Genomic DNA, 24,821 nt, shown 5'->3' on the forward strand with positions numbered 1-24,821 from the left:
TTTATGAAAAAGTATATGTTTTGAATTCTGTAGTGTTAGGAAGATTAGCTTATTTACCAAGTGTATGTAATATGCCAGTAATATATGAAAAGGAATTTTTAGCATTATGTATTCCTTTATACTTTATGGTGATCTAGACTCAAACCTCTAATGGGAGAAATACTGTATGTAGAATAAGGAGAAGGTGGTTTGGGCTTAATAAACCCTATTGTATATATTGTATCTTTTAATTTTTATAAAGTGATTAAATGGTTGAGAAAAAATGATTAATAAAATATTCTAGGATGAATATAAGAAAGAATAGACTATGCTAAAACTCATAAAAGAAAAATAGTTTATAAGAATTAAAATAAAAACTTACCAAGAAAAATATTATGAGGAGGAAAATAAATATGGAAGAACTGGAAAATTATGGAAAAATGTGATATAAATATGAAATGGAGAATTTTTTATGTATATCCATGAAAAGAATTAGAATACATGAAAATGAAAGATATAAAGATACGTTTGAATGTCAGGATTTTTTATGGAGGTTTGCTATAAAGAAATTGCCAGTGAAAGCTAACACGCTTTACAAAATAGATATGAAAGAGTATGTACTAATTTTGGAGAAGAGGAAACAGCAAAATGTTTTTTTCTGAAATGTAAAAAAATTGTGAAATTATGGAATAAACTAAAAAATACAGATTACTTTGATAATGCAAAGGGAGCAGATGACAAATATGGACATGGCTGAATATGTTTTTATAACAATAAAAGCAAAAATATGTAGATAAAATGTATAGAAGAGAGTTTAATGTGATTTGAATTATTTGGAATCAAAGAGTTAAATATATAATGTATAATATTAAAAAGTAACGAAACCAAGTAAAGGAACTGCAACTAAAAAAAAATAGATACATTAAATAAAAACATATAGAAGTGTCCCAAACAAGGCAGAGAGGTAAAAATGCAAAGATAAAATAGCAAACTCTTTAATGAAAATAAACAGTAATTACTTTCATGGTTAACAACCGCTTCGTCAGATGACACATTCATAGCAACTCACTATTTAAATACATCACATGCACCAATCAAAATGAGAATAAATTAACAAAATTCTAGCTAAGAAATATGCAAAACTATCAAAACTTTTTACAAAATAACATAAAATTCATCAGTGCTTCAATGGTCTTTGCCGTAAAAAAGGCTTTAATGAAACTACATCATTAATCCCAGGGGGTGTCAGCCTTAAAGTACAAAATCCATCTTTGTTCACAGGCTTCAGTCCTACACTTCAAATCCCCTCCCCTCCATCCTTCCATCACGATCTTTAGTGCAAAAAACTTAAAATGATGCTCTTCATCATCTATCCCTACATGTTTAGCAGGCACTAGTATACTTATTGTTCCTAGTGTCACGTACATGTTCTAGGACCCTCTCCCTAAGGGAACAATTGGTTTTACCCACATAACATGCCCAACATATAACACACAGTGAATAATAAACTATATTCCTAGTGATAACGTCAACATAAAAGGGAAACTCAACAGATCATCCCTGTGTAAAATGTACAAAACTGGACCCACTAAAAATATATCTACATGCCCCACAGTGCCTGCACGGGAAAAGTCCTTAGTCTCTGTGAATCTAAGAGTGGTATAGATTCCTTTTTTTAACATAATTGCTGCTTAATCAACACATTCTTGAAAGGAAAGTTAGGTCTGTTACTATGTGTCTCAGTTCATTACTGGCATAAAGAATGTTCCAATTATTTTTAATGTTACGACAGGTACTTCTCACTGCAGAGGGATTACAGAAGGCAGAGGCAGAGTCCTGGACTAGAGAAAATATATAGCTGGAAGCCTGATAACTTAGCAAGGGTCTCTTCAACAGAGTTACATAGGAGGAAGTATGGCGCCTATGCAAGAACCTACCCAAGATCAATAAGGACATAAGGTATGATGGTAAATAGTTAGCAAGGCCAGAGACTTAGGAGCTGGGAACTGAACTAGGTTCTTCAATGGTTTTTGGGGATGCACACCTAGTAACTACTAAAGAAATGCAAAGAACTTGCAAGATGGATAGAACACACTAATACAGTTAGTCTCTGTTTATGAAATTGAGCTTCCACGTCTGTATAGATTTCTTAGCAGATATTTACTCTGATTAAGTTTTTCTCCTCACATTAGTTAGATTGCTCATTTATCTGCTACAATGCAAACTGAGTTTCAACAATGCTTAGCACACTATATACTGTGGGATGTAGTTAAGCTAATTGTTCTAACTGAGTGAATGTACAGATGGCTTCCAATTCTTTAGTCTACAATATACGTAATGTTTAAAACTACCTGTCCTACATGTCATTAAAGAATATGAGAAATATTCTGGTTTTGTGTGAAATTACTTCTTATAATAATCAGTACTGGTATTTACTATACTCACTGTCAATATATTATTATATATGGGTACACAGTTTCCATACTTATATAGTCAATATATGTGAACCAGGCCATGGCCGGTAAAAGTCTAAATGAATGAACTGATATACCAAACAGCTACAGATAATGACAATGTGATGACAATGGTTAATTAGGAATGTAGACCATAATTAAATGTTACAGCTGCTACACAAAATGGTAACAAACCACTGGAAGCCATTTATCTACTCTCTTTATTACTTTATCTTCACTAACTAACTTTTTATCACACTACTCTGTAGGAAATGATGTCCTATTTTACGGACATTCTTTTTATCTAGTACTCAGAAATGCCTATAGTGATATAAACATTCAGAATTACTAAATGATAAACTGGTGCTTATGGTGCAAGCTTGGAAATTTGCCATTGCATTTCCAATAAAACAGTTATATCTACAGTTTTAAATGGGCTTCAATATATTTCTCTTTGCTCTTTTAAAGATCCATTTGAGTTTTATTAAATTTACTAACATTTTAACTGCTGTACTTAAACACAACATTCCCATTAAAGGTACTTCAAACAGCTGACTGTACTTCAGGTTTAGCTGACTGTAATACAGCAAAATAGCACTTACACTATGTTAAATGACCTAATAGAAAAGAGAGAGGACTTTTGCTGCAAATACTGGCAGACACTATTAGTCATAACCCAGGAAATTGAAAATACCTTTATTTTAAAGTTTATCCTTCTTGGTTAAAAGAATCTAATGTGATTTGATGGGCAGAGTACAGCAGCAATATTATAATTCTTTTTTTCCCTTTCATTACATTCAACAGAGCAGCACATTATTAAAGTATACAAGAAAACATATCATTAAGCTTAGCAGCAACTATGTAATACTTAACTGTGGTCATAGATTACATGGCTTACTTTTGAGTCTGGTTCTATTTTGTTAGTAATACACAAAGAAATTATATTTGATGCTTCTAGATGATCCTTTTTCACATGTGCTATATACTGTGCTAATTTCTCTTTGATAAAGAGAACAGTTAAGCGTTGATGCACCTGTAACAAAACTGCATTTCTTTCCAAAAACTACTGCTATCCTTGCAAAAGAGTTGGATATTCTGCTGTATCATTTATTCCATCTTATTCAACCAGCCAATTAATAAATAAAATTAATAAATACTTGGCAGTAAAGACTAAATTATCTGAGGGAATGGGGGAGTGTACGAGTCCCTGCAGATGTCATAGCTCATATATGGTGAAATATGGAAAGGAAAAGGACATTATATAAATACCCTTGGGCAGGTAGCCTAGTACTTACCTATGAACCTATATGGCAGAGACCAGTTTTATTTATTTGGCTAGATCTGAGCATTATGTAGTCAATGCAAAAGCATATTTGTACAGTTGTCAAACAAATGTGCCACACAGTTTATTGTGCAATATTAAAAAATATTCTCTTACCTGGTAGCATCGAAGCTATCATAAGATCCCACAGTGTAATGTCTAAACAGTTTCTTTGTTCGGTCAGTGCGAGTTTCTGTACAAAGAAATTAGTGAGAACATGGGCTTAGTATTATTTTACACATATGCTTCTCCACAACTAAAGTTACAGGAAAAACAGCAATACTCCAAATATGAAATGTTTTACTCTTTAGCATGATGAAATTGCACTCTATAAGAGAGTTTTGATGAGAATCAGTGGATGCTTGCCGATGTTCACATTAATGACATACCCAGCTATAATCCAAAAACCTATGGTGCTTAGCAAAAGAAAACAAAACAAAGTTTAGCATATTCATTAACCATCTTTGCTGCCCCTCCCTCAGTAACTGAAAAAATAAATGCGCAGCTTCACTCCAGAAAGAATTGTGCAGCAGACAGGGATTTTAAATACAACCTGCTTTGGAATGCCATAACATCAATCAGAGCAAGCCTCTAAACCCAAAATAATCCAAACCTTCTTCAACTTTGATTTAACAGATTATTTAGTTCTAAAATGCGTTTTCTTTTGCATGGACCAGATTATATATACGCTATCAGAAAACATCTACTTTACTCTGGGGGAATCCCTAAGATACCCTAGTAAATATAAACCATGTCAGTATAATATAAGGTCAAAGTATATTTTATTCCCTGTAAGGGAACAGTAAGCTCTGTGAAAATGGATTCATATTTCGGCAGTTTATCCTTCAGCTATTAATTATTCTCTTTTTCAAAGAATTAACATTCTAATTTTATGTCATTCAAATGTTAGGTACAGAAAAAAGTTCTGTCAGTCTACTGTTTGTGGGGTCTACGTTTTGGAGCTAAATACTACATTATTTATTTTTACTGTTTGACAGTCATAATTATGACTTTCCAAATAATGTAACTAAAGAGATCAAACATGTTTAGTAGACGAACATCATGTAAAAGGTTTCTTTTCCTGAATTTTGTCATACTTGGTAAAACCAAGTTATCTGAATGACAAGCATAGGTAACAGGTGCAATAAAAGTGCATAAACAATACTTGTTTGTTGATGTACCACATCAGAGCTGTGCTGACTTTTATTATCTGTAGTACATCTGTTTTTTGTGATGTCTAGCATGCTAACAGCACCAGCTGGACTGCCAATGCCTCTTTGTAATGTAAGTGATGACCTTCAGAGAAGTAAACGTCAGGCCTTTTATTCACAGTTTTGCAAATGAGCTCCTTCAAAAAAGTCCAAACAGTCATCTATCAGTTTCTGATGTGGAAAGGAGGTAACAAAGACATTGATTTTCTGAGACTCAGAAACTCCATAAATAAAATGCATTTATGACAAAGGGAATTGTAGGAAGAATGCATTACAGTTACCAAGGACTATTATCCCACAGGTTCCTGTGGTACTACTAGATTTTCAAAAGCTTGCATTGGAAGTCATCAAAATATAGGATGAGGTACAGGCCAGTGAGCTGAAAAATTTCTCTGGAGTTAAAAAGTCTGCTTTAATTGGATTTGCTACACACTCTGTGGGTGATGGATCACAAGGCCCTGAAAGGTAGGTACACCCAACCAAAAATCTGGGCATCTAATTAGACTAACACTTTCTGATTCCAGTAGGAATTTATTTATTGCTTTTGTTGTCAGTGGTAGTCTGACTGGACTGTGGTTGCCTGTTTTCAGTGGATGTCCAGGGATGAAAGTTCCAGTTACAAAATTTGAAGTTTTATACAACAGAGTAAAACATAAAGCTTACATAAAGTTACAATGCGGACATACAACATGAGATGCTAATCAGAATCAGAATTTTAAAAAACAGAGTGAAAAAAGTCAGGGGAAACTATAAGCGCATTTTCAAAGAGACAGTGCAAAATCTGTAAATTTTAATGAACTGTATGACAAATCTCTCCCTTATTTTTGCATCTGAACAATGGAGATGTAAAATGTGTGTCCTCTTTCTTTAAATTATTTGCACTAGCATTTTATTTATCATGTATTGTGTTTTTTGGTGTAATGCACAGTTTCAAAAATCATGAATGATGAGGTGGATCAAGAAAATTGTGTGAAAGGCTAAGTCAAGTCTGAAAACAGAGACATACTTCCAAAATAGGTACACCATGTGCACAGGTAAATTAGCTATGAAAATAACTGCATTTCTCCAGAACAGGGACAACTGAGGTGTCTGCACCATGTGCACAGGTAAATCAGGTATGAAAATAACTGCATGTCTCCACAACAGGGACAACTGAGGTGTCTGCACCATGTGCACAGGTAAATCAGGTATGAAAATAACTGCATGTCTCCACAACAGGGACAACTGAGGTGTCTGCACCATGTGCACAGGTAAATCAGGTATGAAAATAGCATTTCTCCAGGACAGGGACAACTGAGGTGTCCGCATCTAGGGAACACATTGGCAGGAAATTAAAGGCCAGATTGTGAGGAAAAAATTTCACCAAACAATTACTAAGCAAAAACTAAGCAAAACACCTTTACATCCTGGTACTATCAGTGGATAATATAGCAATTATCATAAATACCTTCATGTTTACAAACATACATCTGAGATCCTAACAATTTGAACTTGACTGTGTGTAAATACCAGATATTTAGATAGTAATAAAAATTACTTGTTTAACAATATTATGCACAGCAAAATTTTCATGATTCTATGAGCTCAATTACCAAAGTGACTTATGAAATAAATAATGCCTGGTAGGTATATAAACATAGTCAACATCACACAGGAGCATCATTTAGGTTTGTCATTATAGACAAAATTCAACACCATAGGAATTTTAAGATGGGTTGGCATACCAAACTCAATAATATGGAAAATAAGTGGATTACCATTCTTGGGGCTTTCTTTAAGCCAGGATTAAATGAATACGAAGTACATGATGGTACTTCCAAAAAATAATGTTAAAACTGGTGGTACGCCACAGTAGGGTGTGCCACTGAGAGATGGAAAACAGATATTAGTTTTACCAATAGACTGTTGTACAACATAAATAGTTATGGTCTTAGTCTCTGACTATATCTTAGTCCTACCAGGCATTATTTATTTCATAAGTCACTTTTGTAATTGAGCTCATAGAATCATGAAAATTTTGCTGTGCATAATATTGTTAAACAAGTAATTTTTATTACTATCTAAATATCTGGTATTTACACACAGTCAAGTTCAAATTGTTAGGATCTCAGATGTATGTTTGTAAACATGAAGGTATTTATGAATTTCTATATATGTTTCAACTTGTAATTGCTATATTATCCACTGAAGAAGTTTAGGAGTATACCACTTTAATTGAAGGGTATAATAATAGTACCAGGATGTAAAGGTGTTTTGCTTAGTTTTTGCTTAGTAATTGTTTGGTGAAATTTAAAAATCACATTGAGAAAGGCTACACTAGCCGAAACCGGTCTGTGTAATTGTAAGGAAGGTTACTTGTCAGCTACCTTTGGATTAATTAAACATTTGAATTTTATTTCTGCTGCTGTGTGGTTTTTTCATTGTGGACCGAGCACCACAGTCCACCGTGCATGCCTTGCTGTTCCTGAGTTGCTGACTTCACGCTGGGGACGCCTGGTAGCAGAATTTCACCTTATCTTGGTTCTTTTACATCTATACCATTTTGAATATATTGCAGTGTTTCGGGACATCGGAATTGGATCCTTATTTATGTATATGGTGAAAAATTCTACATTGGACTTTTTACTATGCCAGGCAAGCGGTAAAGTTAGAGCTTTTTTGTGATTCAACTACGCGACGGCGTTTTTTGGCCTAGTGATTTATCTATTCAATGGCTTGGAAGTATAATAACTTTAACATCTTTTGGGACTAACTGCTTAACTTAAGCCTACATTGGATTTTGTTATCTACGGCTGTAATTTATCGGCCATATGGAGCTAAGGCGTTACACAACACGACCTTTGGGGCTTACTGTTTGATTCATTCCTACACTGGGTATCATTATCAACGGCGGTTTTTCAATGGCTACAAGGAGCTAAGATGTTAAACAACAATTTCTGTCATATGGTTGGGCAATACTAAACCAAAGCTTGCAGATTGACTATTTTCTTGGGACAATTTAATTTAAAGATATATGCTTGTTTGAGACTGGTTCTGTAAGGAAGTTTCGTGTAGACATTTATATAGTGTTAAGTAAAACCAACGACAAGTCATTGGTGAACAAGGGGAATCGTTTGGAAAGCAATAGCATATGGCTGCTACACTTTTTGTTTCAACGACTTGTTTTTTTGTGTGTTTTTGGTCTACAGATTCAATACGACCAGGACTTGAAATAGTGGCTAGATGGATGTCGCTTTATTTAAATATGAGTGTTGGATGGTTTGGTGATTTAGACTTGTTTAAGCAACCATATGCAACCGGGGCTTCAAATTGAAGTTTAGTATACAGATTAGTAATAAGCGCTAAACAACAAACTGTTTGGGACTGTTTTTGTTTAACTATATATGGAAGATAGGGCATTTGAGTCACTTAATAACAATTGGCTAACTGCTTAAAACATATTATTTATGAACACATCAGGGTTCTAATCAGATGTTGTTCACATGTATGTCATGATGAATAATAACTTTCTTCCTATGTTATAATTTGTTAATATATGTTCTTGTATACATTATAATAGGGCCATAATTATCTCAACTACGCTTATGTTGGGTTTTTTCCAATGGTTGTTTCAATGTATGTGGAGATAATTAACCACTTTCTTTTTATGGATAAAAATCTAAAATCAATAAATGTTGATGGGAATTGGTAGTTATTACCTGTGTATACAAGTTCAGGGTTCTAATTATTTAAACCACATATATGAGCCCGTCATTTTCAATATAGACATTAAGTAGTGGTTTGTTGGACCACAAACTAGGACGGGAATTATACATATTTTTTTTATATGTTTTCCTGTATAGTTACACACAGGTTATTTTTCTGGTATAGGCACACATAGGTGGTATTAGGGTATAGTTATACCAATTACCTGGTGATATTTTTCTAAATATTATTGTTTATGTTTAAGATGAAACAGGACATTAGTTGGACCAAGTAAACTACAAAATCATACTTAAATATCATCTATCCATCTAGCACATTATTTCATGAGTTAACTGGGACACTAAATAGGTTAAGATTGTGTTTTCCACATAACTATTTAGGTCTAACAGGACCTTATTAGGAACAGTAATTGGTATTTTTTTCCATATGAGTACTTATGCTTGAGGCTAGGTCCTTTTGGATTTCCATTGTGTATACAATTTCCTTACAGATATCTACACTTTAGATATAATTTGACTAGATTTGGGATCATATCTGTTTTTTTACCAATTTTGGGCTAGTGTTTATATTCTAGTGAACTTCAATCATATACACATTTTTATTGACATCACCAATTCAGATAAAGTTTCATAGTTGCCTGATGTGGATTGATGCAGTATAGGTTGGTCAATATTTGGTCACTGTTTTCTGCTAGTCACACTTGGTATAGGTTATACAATATATTTTAGAACTAAATTAACAGTTAGCCTATGTTGGACATCACAATACAAGGCACTCTTAATTGTGTTTTCTAAATCACAATTATTGATACTTTTACTTAAGTATACATGAGTATTGGTGGACATTGCTGGGCTGTCGAATAAAGGGTAGCAGTAATCCAATTTTGTAGAAGGGGTAAGGCTCCAATTTTTGATATAGTGTGATTGGTTCCATTATGCCTTTTAGTGATGGTCGGTTTCAGTCACTATAGTGAATATGGTATATACAAGTTGACTGTACATAACAGTGTAAGGTGGAAATCTTGGGTTTATGACCGGTCAAACTAATATTAAGTATTATCATATACCCTTACGGTGGCTTAAAAAAGAAAAATATACATATATATATATATATATATATATATATTTATGATAATATTGACTTCTTCAAAACAGATCCACTTATTGTAAGGGAATATGAACATATAAAACAATCTCTAGAGTTGATATCTATATACTCTTATGGTGGATATTAAAGAAAACACTAATCAGGAACGTTTTTGTAAATATACCACTTATGGTAAGAGTATAAATATATTATAACATTTTCACTCTGTTTTCTTGGGACGGAGCAGAACCATTCAGGTATATGGAGCCAATGTTTTGACCATGCAATATGGAATATATATATATATATATATATATATATATATATATATATATATACAATTTGGACAAGTTTAACTACTCTACTTTTTGTCAGCCCAACATTACCCTCTAATTAATTCCCTTCCCTTTTTGGCCAGTTGGGTATCAGCAACAATATCAGTGTGATTTTGGTTTTTTGAATACAGGACTTGGATATCCAGGCACATGGGGATATGCTAACTATTATATATTGAATACTAGCAAACGGTTTTTGAAATAATTTTCTAATAGGTCCAAATTTTCTAATTTGAGTTGGTTTGGTTTGTTCAATTAATACCCAAATTCTCATATCAATCACTGGGCATAACTATGGACCTAAATGATATTCTAAGGGGCCTTTCAGCTGACAAGGATAATTTAGATGCATTTGGACTCAGTAACAGTCAATCCCCTATGGTAGATAATGTCATAACCAACACAAAGGAAAAATGTGGCTCTATTTTTTCCAAACTCAGTAGACAAATGAAAACCGTTAGAACCAATATATGGCACTTGAAGCTTTTTAAAGCATATAAAATAAAATACATCACACCAAGAGGGCTTCGGATTAAGTTGCAACCTTTAGTGGCTAATATTGATAACCAATTAACACAAGACTGGGCTAATGCCCAACATCAGGCATCTATGCTCTTTGTCGAGAGCCTGTCCAAATACTATGAAAGAACTATTGAAACATTAATTACGGATCTACAGAATACTTGTTTGGAAGCTGAAGCCTTTTCTAGTACAGAATATTATCAGGGGCATCTGTCAGAATTAGCTAAAGAACTGACGAATATAGAGGAACAACTCAAGAAAAGGAAAATACACAAGTTTAACAGAGACCTAGGTGATTACAAAAAAGGTAAACCCTTCGTAACACAAAAAAGTGTCAGGTTTAGTGAGGGGACATACAAACCACCAAGGGGTAAGAAAAGACCCAGACCCATCCTCAAAAAGCATGACACAATATATAATGTTATATCTGATGATGATTTTTCATCTACCACAGATGGTGAGGTTTCGTCCAACCAGGCGTCCCCAGTGGCAAAAAGGAAACAATTCACCCCTTTAGGATCAACAAGCATAGGGCAGGGAGGAAAAACAGGTGCAGACATGGGTACAACCAGTCTTCAAACATTACTGAAACAAATAACAACACAGTAAATAATGTACTTAATATTTCTTCTTTTTCACTCACGGGTGTACAATATAAGGTACTAAATAAAGGCTTGAATTTTGTACCCACCTCACCTGTGCCAGAACATTTCTTAGTGGATGACATTAATAACTTTTGCAGAACACTTAACCTTAAGCTATTTTTTTCAGATGAATCTTATTCTCAAAGATCTACTTGCTTTAGGTTTGGTAAATCCAAATTTGTACCACCGATGGACAAGCACGTCTCAATATTTAAAGAATGTGTATTAAGGGATTTACATTTTTCCCAAAATTTCATAAGTGGTCGTAGTAATCTTAGTGTATCTGAACGAGAAGCACTCTTACAATTGCAACACAATAAAAATATAGTTATCACTTCAGCGGACAAAGGTGGGGGTATTGTGGTTATGGATTATTTGAAATACAAGGCAGAAGCAATGAAACAGTTATCTCAATCTCAGTTTTATATAAAGATGGCAGTGGATCCCACCTTGAATTTTAAAACTGACATTGATTCATTTATTGATTTAGCTGTGGAGGAAGGTATAATTACCCAACAAGTTGCTTTGCAACTCAAGGTGCCTGAACCTATGCCACAATACCTATATTTAATACCTAAAATACATAAAGACCTACTGAACCCACCTGGCAGACCTATAGTCTCAGGTCGGGGATCTCTTACCGAACCTTTGTCTGCCTTTCTGACAGAATATTTAAAGCCATTACTGACTATGGTCAGATCACGTATACAAGACACTAAACAATTTTTGAAGATTATAGAGGATTCTCAACTAGAAGAGGACTGGCTATTATGCACATTAGATGTATCATCTCTATACACAAGTATTCCACACAAAGATGGCATTTTGGCAGTGAAGTATTGGTTACATCAATCTAAGTTATATTCCACTGGATTCAATAATTTTTTGATTAAGTTGACGGAATATGTATTACAAAAAAACATCTTTTATTTTGAAGGTAACCCATATTGGCAAATCAAAGGAACAGCAATGGGGAGATTTGTTTATGGGATATTACAAACTGGCCTTTATATATGATGTCCAGCGGAATATCCATATTGAGCATATGGATATTTGGCGGAGGTACTTGGATGATTGCTGGTTGGTGTGGCGGGGAGGTTTGGAAGAATTGTCCAAATTCACTGATTACCTAAATAACAATCCATTTGACATACGATTCACAGTCAACACTGGGTATCATGAAATTGTTTTTCTGGATGTGGTCATCAAAATATTACCTGACCACACTCTAGCAACATCAATACAAAGAAAATTCCCACAATATAACACTTTGCTTCATGCTACCAGCTCTCACCCCCGCCACATCATCAGCAATATCCCAAAGTCCCAATATTTGCGGGTAAAAAGAATATGCTCCACGGAAGCTGAATATTTTACACAAAAGCAGGAATTAACAGCAAGATTTGTGGATAGAGGATACAATCTAGAACATCTTAACAACACGGCCAGTAAAATCCAAACCAGAAGAAGATCAGACTTATTAAAATACAACAAAGCAGAGGATGATGCCTCTCAAGACAAACAACCCATTAGATTAGTCACTACTTATGGCAACAACACTTCTTGGTTCAGACAAATTGTTAGTAAACATTGGGACATATTACAATCTAATCCATTTCTCAATGATATTCTCCCTGATACATGTGCTTTTTACTGCACTGTAGGGACGCACTATTCAATCTCATTTAACACATTACAAAAGGTTCACACCAGTAACCAAATTACAAACAACTCTTTTTGGGGATGCTTTAGTGGGTTGTTATCTATGTGGACATTGCAGTGCATGTCAGCATATCTGCAAAAGTAAGGAATTCACTAGTAAAAATACACCTAAGGTCTTTAACATTAACATCTTTGCAAACTGTAGTTCTGATTGGGTTATTTATTTGGCCCAATGCACTTGTTCTGCGTTTTATGTTGGGCAGACTTCTAGACCCATTAGAATAAGAATTAGTGAGCATTTAAGCTCCATAAGAAATAGAAGAATCACAAACGCATTATATAAACATAGTCAACATCACACAGGAGCATCATTTAGGTTTGTCATTATAGACAAAATTCAACACCATAGGAATTTTAAGATGGGTTGGCATACCAAACTCAATAATATGGAACATAAGTGGATTACCATTCTTGGGGCTTTCTTTAAGCCAGGATTAAATGAATACAAAGTACATGATGGTACTTCCAAAAAATAATGTTAAAACTGGTGGTACGCCACAGTAGGGTGTGCCACTGAGAGATGGAAAACAGATATTAGTTTTACCAATAGACTGTTGTACAACATAAATAGTTATGGTCTTAGTCTCTGACTATATCTTAGTCCTACCAGGCATTATTTATTTCATAAGTCACTTTTGTAATTGAGCTCATAGAATCATGAAAATTTTGCTGTGCATAATATTGTTAAACAAGTAATTTTTATTACTATCTAAATATCTGGTATTTACACACAGTCAAGTTCAAATTGTTAGGATCTCAGATGTATGTTTGTAAACATGAAGGTATTTATGAATTTCTATATATGTTCCAACTTGTAATTGCTATATTATCCACTAAAGAAGTTCAGGAGTATACCACTTTAATTGAAGGGTATAATAATAGTACCAGGATGTAAAGGTGTTTTTGCTTAGTAATTGTTTGGTGAAATTTAAAAATCACATTGAGAAAGGCTACACTAGCCGAAACCGGTCTGTGTAATTGTAAGGAAGGTTGCTTGTCAGCTACCTTTGGATTAATTAAACATTTGAATTTTATTTCTGCTGCTGTGTGTACTGGTTGGTTTGGACCGAGCACCACAGTCCACCGTGCGTGCCTTGCTGTTCCAGATTGTGAGGAAACCTGCTGAAAGTGGAACTGCCGTACCAGAAGTCTCTGGTACTAATAATCAGAGCCGGATTGTGGTCAAATGGGGAGCTATGCAGAGTAATGGGCACCCCTCCCCCTGCAGGCATTCCAGTGTCCCATTACTTGGTTTTCTATCCCCAGTTACCATAAACACTGTTGTAAACCTGTCAGTGTGCATGCTATTTTCCTATTTTTTTCTTTACTTTTATGATGATTACGGTGATTACAGAAATTTGATTTAAAACTTATTTCAAATTTTATAGCAAATCAGTGATGGCCATTTGCTAGACACGACATAACAAAACAGTCTCACACTGAAAAAAGATTTAGCGTGAGCAGCAGTAAAGCTTCTCCTCCCTTGAAACTTGCATTAATTGAAAATACATCTGGGCAGTGGTGGATTATGTGCACCTTTATATCGACAGGCATCTCCCAAACCCAGTAATTATAGTTACATTATTAATAGCATCCTTCTCATTAGCCTCTGTCAAAAAATTAACAATGACCAAAGTAATTTTTCAGACTTGTTTCACACATGCAGGGGCACGCACACACACACACACACACACACACACACACACACACACACACACACACACACACACACACACACACACACACACACACTGATATTCTAACTTAATTTAGACACACACACACACTAGTCCTGCAAAGCCAGATTAAACACAGCTTATAAGAGCACAAGGTACTTTCACAAAAAGTCTTCAACCCAAAACAGAAGTTATAGCCACTTAGTTGACTGTGTATATCCCTTACGATTATGAAGAAATATCATGATGTGTATGTTATTGGTGGCTTTGGATGAAATACATGAAATTGTATAAAGATCACTAGCATCATACCATAAGATCCAACCATGTGTAGCCCCATTTAAATAGAAGACTATTGAGAGTATAAGAAATATTAACCATTTGATAACATATATTAAGGCAATATGCACAATCTCTGCAGAAGTAAATCATCTGAATAATTCCACATTAAAGAGAACTATTACCCATGCTGAAGTTGCTGCTGGCAAATAACTTTGCATTTCAGTACTACATCTACAAATGCAGTGTCTGCTGCCCTTGAAGAATAAATCAGATATGTTGTATTAAAAAAAAAACTGGTGTGCTGGTAATATTGTCATAATGTTTCCTTAGCTGGATCAGCTGTGCAATAGGAAATGGCTGGAAAACGATGACCAGTACATAGTTACTAGGCATGCGGTGCTGGTGCCCATTAAGGAGCCTATCCCAAATTCCCAACTGCTCCAAAGCACTGCCTGGTTAAATAACTTGCACAGTGTCACACAGTAGGTAAAATGAAGGTGGAAAGGTTCAAAGCCTGTACCATTCACACAGGAAGCAGTTCATTAACAAGTTGCAGCTTTAGTCCCGTGCATTAACTGCCAGAGTAAAAGTTTATAACTAAATGCTGAAATCCGTTACAATCCGATCTTGTTGAGAAGGCTATATCACAGTACTGTGGAACAAAGACTGCATAATGGAGGCTGAAGGTTATACAGTTCTGATCACAATACAGACTGTATGACATGACAATTGACAATCCCTTTGCAGTTGCTGGAGTCTGTAAATAAGGTAAACCAACCATACCAATATTCTATTACTTGGCTGTCTCTCCCAAATCACGGTGAAGTACCTTGCCAATGACACAAAAGATGAAGGAAGTCTGAGGGAATCAAACCACTGACTACAGAAAGCAGCTCATTTAACAACTTATAGTCTTAATCATCTGCACTGTTAGACAAACTAGTGTAACCCAAACATATTGCACTTTACACCTGTGTGTCCACAAAAATCAAGATAACAATTGTACTCATAGGTACAACATGAACATTAAAGTAATAGAATTCATGCTGTCAAGTGTATTCACATCTAAATAATAAACCAATAGTCAATATTCAACATAACAAGGAAACCAGGAATCACATCCAAAGAACATAGCTCTTATGATGATACACCTCTTTATTGCCATCAGGTTCCTTCTTTTCTACCATAACTACTTTGATTCATGGGTAGTTATTAGGCTTACAGTTCAGGAAACAATTGAGGAGCCTAGTCCAAATTTGCAGTTGCCGCAAAGCACTGCCTGGTTATATGAGCTCAAGTTCAGGGCATGGCATAAATATGAAGCAAAAAATCATAGATGATCTGCAAAACTGGAGACATATAATAGCAGACCACTCTAAATTACTTAAAACGTTAATACAACAGATTTTGCATCAACGTGTGTTTTATGAACCACAAAACTATGAAATTCTATGACTGACATTGATAGACTGTAATCTTCATTGATTTGCCACAAGAAAGAAAGAAACCAAAGGAGGTTTGGCAGTTCAGGTGGCAAATTAAGACGCTTGCCTCCCATAGGTAAGGTACAGGAATTCACTCTGAGCAATTCACGTAACTATACAGCAGCCTTAATTGGAGCATTTTCATGGCACACACTTGGCAGTGCTGCACTAACCTGAGATTTATTTGTGCTTACAAACTGCTGTCCATCCTGGTTATGAACAGATCATCTGGTGCAGTAAGGACAATGCTGCAAAAGCATTTCCCGCCTGACATTCACTTGAAAAGTATGTACTTGCCATTTCAAATCTCACACGGTACATCATACTGCTTTGTAGGTTGAGCAGGAACTCACTCATACCCTTTAAAATCAGTCTGCTCATGGACTTTATAAAGGGGAACATTGACCTGTTTTAAATAACATTATATAGTTGCCCCCCCAGACAGCACCAGGCCCTAGGAAGTTGCCTAGATCACCTTGGTTTGGATCTACCCCGTCTGACAGTAGTCTGGTGAACAACATGTGGATGTAAAAACCTGCATTATTCAATTGCTAAGAAAGAAGAGAAGTAAAGCTTTCAGTGTCACCATTACGAACAGTTTTAAAACTTTGCAAAATAATTTAGGTTTGTAGTATCTGAGAGAGTTCTCTACTTCTCATTCTTTATTTTATTTAGGCAGAATTCTGTATAAAAGTTTTTTCCATACAGTGATAAGTACAGACTGATTTGTTTGTTCCACCTAGTAGCTTGTACTGATGGATATCTCATAAATAATTAATCATGTAGAATACTTTTAGAGTGGCTTCTGGAAAAACTTTTATCCAAAACCCAATGAGGTATCCTGCTAACACTGTTTTTTGAAACAATGAAGATGGCCGTTAGTCTGGAAGGTAAAAGGTTTACATTGCCAGTCAAAAGATGGCACTGCTGCTGTTATTTAGCCTTTCGGGCTTATTTTCTCTGGTATCTTCTCTTCTACCTATACTGCTGTTACCTGGCTTATTACTTATAAAAAGTAGCTACACTTAGAGCAGAAGTTCCTGCTATTCTCATGAATGGGGAGTGAAACAGCTGTTTTACATATCCAAGCAATTACAGTGCTGTGGTCCTTGGACATAAGTAACCTACATGAACTACAAATAGGCATATTTGATGAATTTGCACAAAGAATATCTTTCAGTTACATGAAGCTATTGCCCATAATTGTGACTAGACTAAAAAAAAAAAAACATCTAAATGAAAAAATAAATGCACAAATATAAAGAACAACTAATTGTGGAGTAACTCAAAGCTGAGATGAGAAATGCATTGTATTCAATTTCTTTTTACATGAAATGCAAAAATTAGCATATTTGGAGTAATGAAGAAAAAATATAGAAACCTAATGCACTGGAGAAAATTATACATGAAGGCAAAGCTGCTAATGACAGCAATAATATAGAGAAATTTTGAGGAATTTCAATTGAACAAAAACATACAGTTTGAAAAAAATAGGTTGATGAATCATAAGTAGATAAAAGGAATCTATTCTCCATTTAAAAGACAAGACAGTAAGGCCACATATTAAGCGCTGAATGCAGTCATTGAGAGTTCATCTCTGCAACAAAACAAAGAAAAAATGAAGATGGGAGATCTTTGTTTATTTCAGAGTGAAAGGAGTTTTCTCCAATCATTACATAAAGAACTTAAACTGATTACAGTTTGCATTCTTTGATAATAAAAGAGAATATGGTGATATAAAAACAATAGCTCACACTATAGTCTGTGTGATAATTGCTGATGAAAAAGATGAAACATTTGAATACAGAGATTCAAAAGTACTGCAATCCTTGAAACATCAGTAAACTACAAGGTAGATGAAAAGATACTGGAAGCTGGTGTTGATGAAGTTTGTGACGTATGAGGCTTTAGTGAGAGACTACAAGCGACATCAGAGTTAAACTTGGTTTAAGTAAAAAAATAATAATAATAAAATGGATGAATTTATGGGCAAACGGTCTTCTAAAGGAAACACTGAAATTACTGATACCTTATGACCAAATGGATGCAATTTCGTCCTTGCAACAGACAAGCATGATAGTGAGTGAGTAATTTGATAAACAGGTGACACTTGTACTACTTGGTTTTGAATTACATGATCAAGAGAATGTCTATGGGCGACTGAAGTGGTAGAAAAAGATGAAGGAACAGATTAGATTGTATTTTTGAAGGGAAAGCTGGCAGTCTGAATTGGCTAATTATCATGCTCTGTTAATATAGAGACATAGTTTGGTGCAGTCCGAGTCCTGGCACATAAAATAAAAACTTCTGTCATTGCTTTGGAAGCCAGGCAACATCTCCATAGTAGAAGGTATTTTTTCCAGAAAAGGCTCCTCAGTTCAGAGCTGCAAAATAACTACCCAGTTTCTGAAGGCTTTGTGTGAATGTTAGGCTAAAAGCTTAAAGTTTAAATTGCAATACTCATCTCAGACCTCTCAACTGTCCTTATTTTGGAGGAAAGTTCTTATTTTCAAATCCTGAACAGGGTGTTCCTATGTCCCTATTTTCAGGCTTAATTTACCCCTTCACACAGTATCCTCAACTCCCCTTCATCACATGTGATGTTTGAAGCCATCTGGTACAAAGAAACACTCTACATGACCAACATACACAGGCAATAATAACTCAAAGACGACACCCATCATACAACTCCTTTTTTTTCTGAAACAAAAATAAATGACCTTGGGTGGCAGAATTTTACACTACAGTTCACTAAAGTCTACAGATTGTACACTGTCTCTTTGAAAATGTACTTATATTTTTGCATAATTTTGTCACGGTCTGTTTTTATAAACACAAGTTTGAGTAATATCTCAAATTCCTACGGAAAGATGAAAGAGTTATGTACTATTGGGTATTCAAATTTTATGCTAACATGTCTACTATTTTTCAACAATCTTTGTTTCTATTTTCAATGTCTGTACCTTTGAATGTATGATTCGATTCGGCATTAAAATATATATTTCCATTACAGCAAATGTTTATCTTGTTATGCAAAAAGCTGTGACTATGAACATGATTTACAGCCTGTAGTAAACAAAATATGACTTATTGTAGGTGTGTTGAGAACAAACTGATGTACTGCTACAAGAACTGGAGATATCTGGGAGTTCAGGACTGACAATTCAAAATGACATGTAATTGTACTACACCAGTTTTCCCTTTGCTGATGACATGCAATTTACTTTGGAAAATGTATACCGAAGGATAAATGAATGCTGTCAGTATTACAGTATATAACTAACAATAAAGTGTGTGTCTATTTCAAAGTTGTACAATACACAGAAAAATTGAAGCTAACAGTGACATTGAACACCCTGTTTTAACACGATAACAACTACAATAACTGTTTGGGTATGTGAAATGTATATTTAACAAGAATAAATGCTTTCTTTATTCCATGTACCACTAGGATTCAATGACAGCTTAAAGGGAAAAAAAAGTTCTTGTTCTACTAGAAAATAGAACAACATAGAAAATAACAAAAAAGGATCCCACCAATTAGGTTTCTTTAAGGCCAGTAGGTCATACGTTTGTCATTCAAAGCTCTGAAGCTGTATGTTAGAGCTAATGAAAATGGAACGTGCAGTTAGCACACCAGAACTGTTTAGATTCCTGCTTGTAATCATTTTATGAATAAATCCACAAAATGTATGAAGAAATTGCTTTTATAGACCTACCTACTGCATTTTAACTACCACTTTTCTAGAAATGGATGTAAATGATTCCACAGTTACCAGCTGTTACACTGAGAACCTCTTTATAAATAGCTTGCTTTTCTTACTGTTTTATTATCTCTAAATATTCAATGTAATAAACTATTGCCCTTATGGGACCCTATTGTGACGGAAAAGGGTTTGTTGACTAGCCCACCTACCTGGTTATCAAATGGCAATGATCCAAAAAGTAAATAATAATTACTGCCATTTATTGGTATGCAGTCAATGTATGAATCCATTTATCAAGTTGAGCTTAAACTGCAATTATGATAAGTTTATCTGTACTTTAACAAGGAAATTCTGAGTTTATGTCACATAACAGTGACTACACATGCTGAACATTACTTTTACAGCAACAGCTTATCAATAGTCAGCAGAAGCAGCTTGCTTTTAAATGCTTTAAAAAAGAAACAGCCGTATTTTAAACTGCAGTGGAAAATGCATTGTACTACATCAAAATATTTTAGAAAAAAATAAGCGTATTTGAACAGTACTGAATCATGTTGCTTATTATGGAGTCTTGGATTGTTTTGAACCTAAAGAATGCTTAATATGCATATAAACAGGACACATTTGCTGGGGATCTGAAATAATCCCAGTACAGGTAGTAAGTGATGAAGCCAAAAGGGGCTGTTTCAACAATCAGAGAAAATGAGATCCAGAGACATGTTAGCCACAATGAGGAAAGACTTCATTATCAACTAATTTGCATATCTATGAATTGCTGAGTGCATTAATCAGCACTTTCTTGTGGTAAGCACCTCTGGCTGCCCATGCATTCAATCTTCCACAACACACACATGCACACAAACACACTGACATACCTGTTACCTGTCCTTAATTTCAAAGAACACCTTGATGTATCCTTAGATGATTGTCAGACAATACTGTCTTGAAATAGAGGTTTATCGCTATACTTCATAAAGTGCATAATCGATGCTTCACTTTGTATTATGAGCATTTAAAGTACCACTGAGTTATAAGGGAAAACAAACCTCTCTGGTGTCATATAATTTTCTTCTGGCTTTGTTATGAAGTCTTAAGCATGACCATCTCAATCAGACACAATCCCACCCTTTACAATTGTCCCTGAATTTGCCTCTGTTCTTTTCATCATATCGCATATGGAATTACAGTCAGTCAATAATGCCAGGCGTTTAGAGCTTCATACTTCTCATTGCTCATAAAATATAACTCTGACTAAGCACTCTCAGTTAGCTAAGTGGACAAAAGCTGTGAGTTACTAAGGAACTTCTTGCCATGCCCAGCCTATGGGGTTTGAAGGCTTTAGCCCTCAGTTCTGTTATAAATTGTTTCAGTAACTTAATGCACAATTTAATGAGTATCCCTCATATCTAGTGTTGATGCAGAGTACTAACGCTCTGCATTATTAACAAGTTGCTTGGTTTGTAGAAGGTGCTAGGTTTGAATCTTTTACCCTGATGATTTGTGTCCCCTTCCTCACTTACATATTTTGTGCTGCAAAAGTATTAACATCTTTTTAAATGTTTTATACTGTCCTTTGTGTCTAATGCTCCCCGTCATATGTATTTTGTGCTATATAACTGTGGTTCTATAAAATTTTTAAGTGCTTTACAATATCCCTGGTATCTAGTGTCCAATTCAATAAGCAACTTGTTAGTCTGAGGAAATTTAGTGGAATGACAGTTCCCCCTCCCCCAATCACACACAGTTCATACTCATTAGTTTTCAGTCACCCCTTTTCACTCACATACACACACACACATCTTCCCTACCTATCCCCTAACTAACCCCATGCTGCAATTACCCATGCAGATACAGCATCATATACACACAGAAACTCACCTGAAACCACTCATCCATCTGCATATATTCATACATGCTCCCACACGCATATACCAGCCACCAGTACATGTACACTAATCTAACTGGCACTTACATGGTCAACCCACTGAAAGTAATGTACAAATGTGAACATTTGGCTATGTATATTATACAGAATTCTGGAACAACAATCCTGAGAGGTATGACAGACAATTCTCCCCAGAGAAACACACCTAGACAGACACAGAGACATGCACACATATGCATGCATATCCATTACATATCACCCCCACCACACTTAAACAGATTCAGAAACTGAGTGACCCCACACATGCTCTGAAATACACACACCTGCAATCTTGATCCCCTGCCTACCTAACCCTCTTACTAAGACCACCCAGACAAACATACACAAATGCACACCAGGCGCAGTTCATACCCCTGCAGACATGCACACATACTGCCACAGACATACAAATAGACAGTATCCACTCCATCTCTGGTGAAGTTAAAAGTAATGCAGATTCATCCATTGAACAAATTGGAGAATCAGAGTCTTTTGGCATAGCTACATTTCTCTGCTGGCTGTGGTATTTTAGGCAGCTGAGCAATTCTCTGAATCAATTGGCAGCATCAGTCTGTAGCCGCAGACATTTCTGTTGGAAAATAAATTGCTAATTAGCATTAGCTGCTCCCCTGGATTGCCTCATTATCATGCACCGTGGCCATTGGGATGACCCTCCATGGTGATGCTCCATCTCTTCGAAATTGACTGAGACATGATGGACTCAAACTCAAAAAGGTTTACTAAGATGAAAGAGACAAAAGTGTGTGCATCTTGCAAATTTAAAGGGGTAGTTTTTATCTTAGGCAAATGAGTCCTTTATTTAGCAGTCTCATTTCAAAACATGGACATAAACCTTACACACACAGTGAAGAACAATGAATGAAGAGATGACAAACTGTTATGCAATTACAGCAATGCCACATTAACAAATAATGATAAGATTTTGTCAAATCACTGTCATGGCTTCCAAAATATGAATATTTAGGACTGACAGACCAGCACACCATTACTTGGAGGGTTGCTTGTTTCAGTTATGGTTTAGGCATACATGCATAATCATAACTGAAAAAGGTAACCCTCGAAATAATGATGTGCTTCCCTGTAAAACAAATCAAGCAGTTTTTCTTTGTTTTCCAAACATTTTACTGAATACATGACAACAGATATACATGTGTATATGTATCATTGTGAGTGTGAGTTTGTGTATATATGCGTGTGTGTGTGAATATGAATATAAATATATATATATATATATATATATATATATATAAATAAACACAAATACACATATATACAAACACTCACATATACATATATACACATACACACATATATATATATATATATATATATACACACACACACATATATATATATATATATATATATATATATATATATATATATACACAAATATACACACACATATATACACACATACATACACACAATTTATACATATAAACACACACACACACATATATATATCTATATACAGACTCACACACTATGTGTGTGTGTGTGTGTGTGTATATATATATATATATATATATATATATATATATATATATATATATATATATATACACAAATCACAAACATACACACATATATATATATACACACACACACATATATATATATATATATATATATATATATATATATATATAAATAAACACACACACACATATATATATATATATATTAGTATATACATTACACATATATACACACACACACATATATATATATATATATATATATATATATATACACATATATATTTAAATATATATATATATATATATACATACATACAAATCACACATACACACACACATATATATATATATACACACACATATATATATATATATATATAAACACACATATATATATATATATATATAAACACACACATACACATATACATACACATATACACACACACACACACACACCCACACATACATACATGTGTGTGAGCATCTATATATATATATATATATATATATATATATATACAGACTCACACACTATATATATATATATATATATATATATATATATATATATATATACAGACTCACACACTATATATATATATATATATATATATATATATATACAAATCACACATGCATATATATATATATATATATATATATATATATACACACACACACACACACACATATATATATATATATATATATATATATATATATACACACACACACACATACATACATATATACACACACATACATAGATAGATATGTATATACAAATACACAGATATACACACACACATACATATATAGATATATATATATCTATATATCTATATCTATATATATATATATATATATATATATATAAATATATATATACAAACACAGATATACACACACACACACACATACATATATACATATATATATATATATGTTCATACACTTCTTCTTCTTTCGGCTTTTTTAGAGGTCACCACAGCGGAATCACCTTGTCCACTCATGACTGGCAGTAGAGTTTTACAGTGTCGAGTTGCCAGCCAGGTGCCCAATCTTCCACAGAAGGCACACACACATGCACACACTCACACCTAGGGCCAATTTTAGTGTGTCCAATCCACCTACAGCATGTCTTTTGAGATGTGGGAGGAAACCGTAGCACAAGTAGGAAACCCACGCGACCACAGGGAGGACATGCAGACTCTGCACAGAAGGCACCCCAGCCAAGGATCGAACTGGAGAACCTCTTGCTG

At 34.5% G+C, this 24,821-nt stretch overlaps 1 protein-coding gene across 1 annotated transcript in view; it reads right to left on the minus strand.

Annotated features, from left to right (window-relative positions):
• LOC122810502 (SH3 and multiple ankyrin repeat domains protein 1-like) overlaps positions 1–24,821 on the minus strand; it is a 4,213,494-nt gene that overhangs the window by 314,257 nt on the left and 3,874,416 nt on the right. Inside the window, exon 15 of the mRNA XM_044082083.1 lies at positions 3,871–3,946. Coding sequence (XP_043938018.1) covers positions 3,871–3,946 — 76 coding nt within the window. The remainder of the gene's footprint in view (positions 1–3,870; positions 3,947–24,821) is intronic.

The sequence above is a fragment of the Protopterus annectens genome, chromosome 9.part0, assembly GCF_019279795.1.
Source record: "Protopterus annectens isolate FY-2018-M chromosome 9.part0, PAN1.0, whole genome shotgun sequence".
In the NCBI taxonomy this organism is placed as follows: domain Eukaryota; kingdom Metazoa; phylum Chordata; order Ceratodontiformes; family Protopteridae; genus Protopterus; species Protopterus annectens.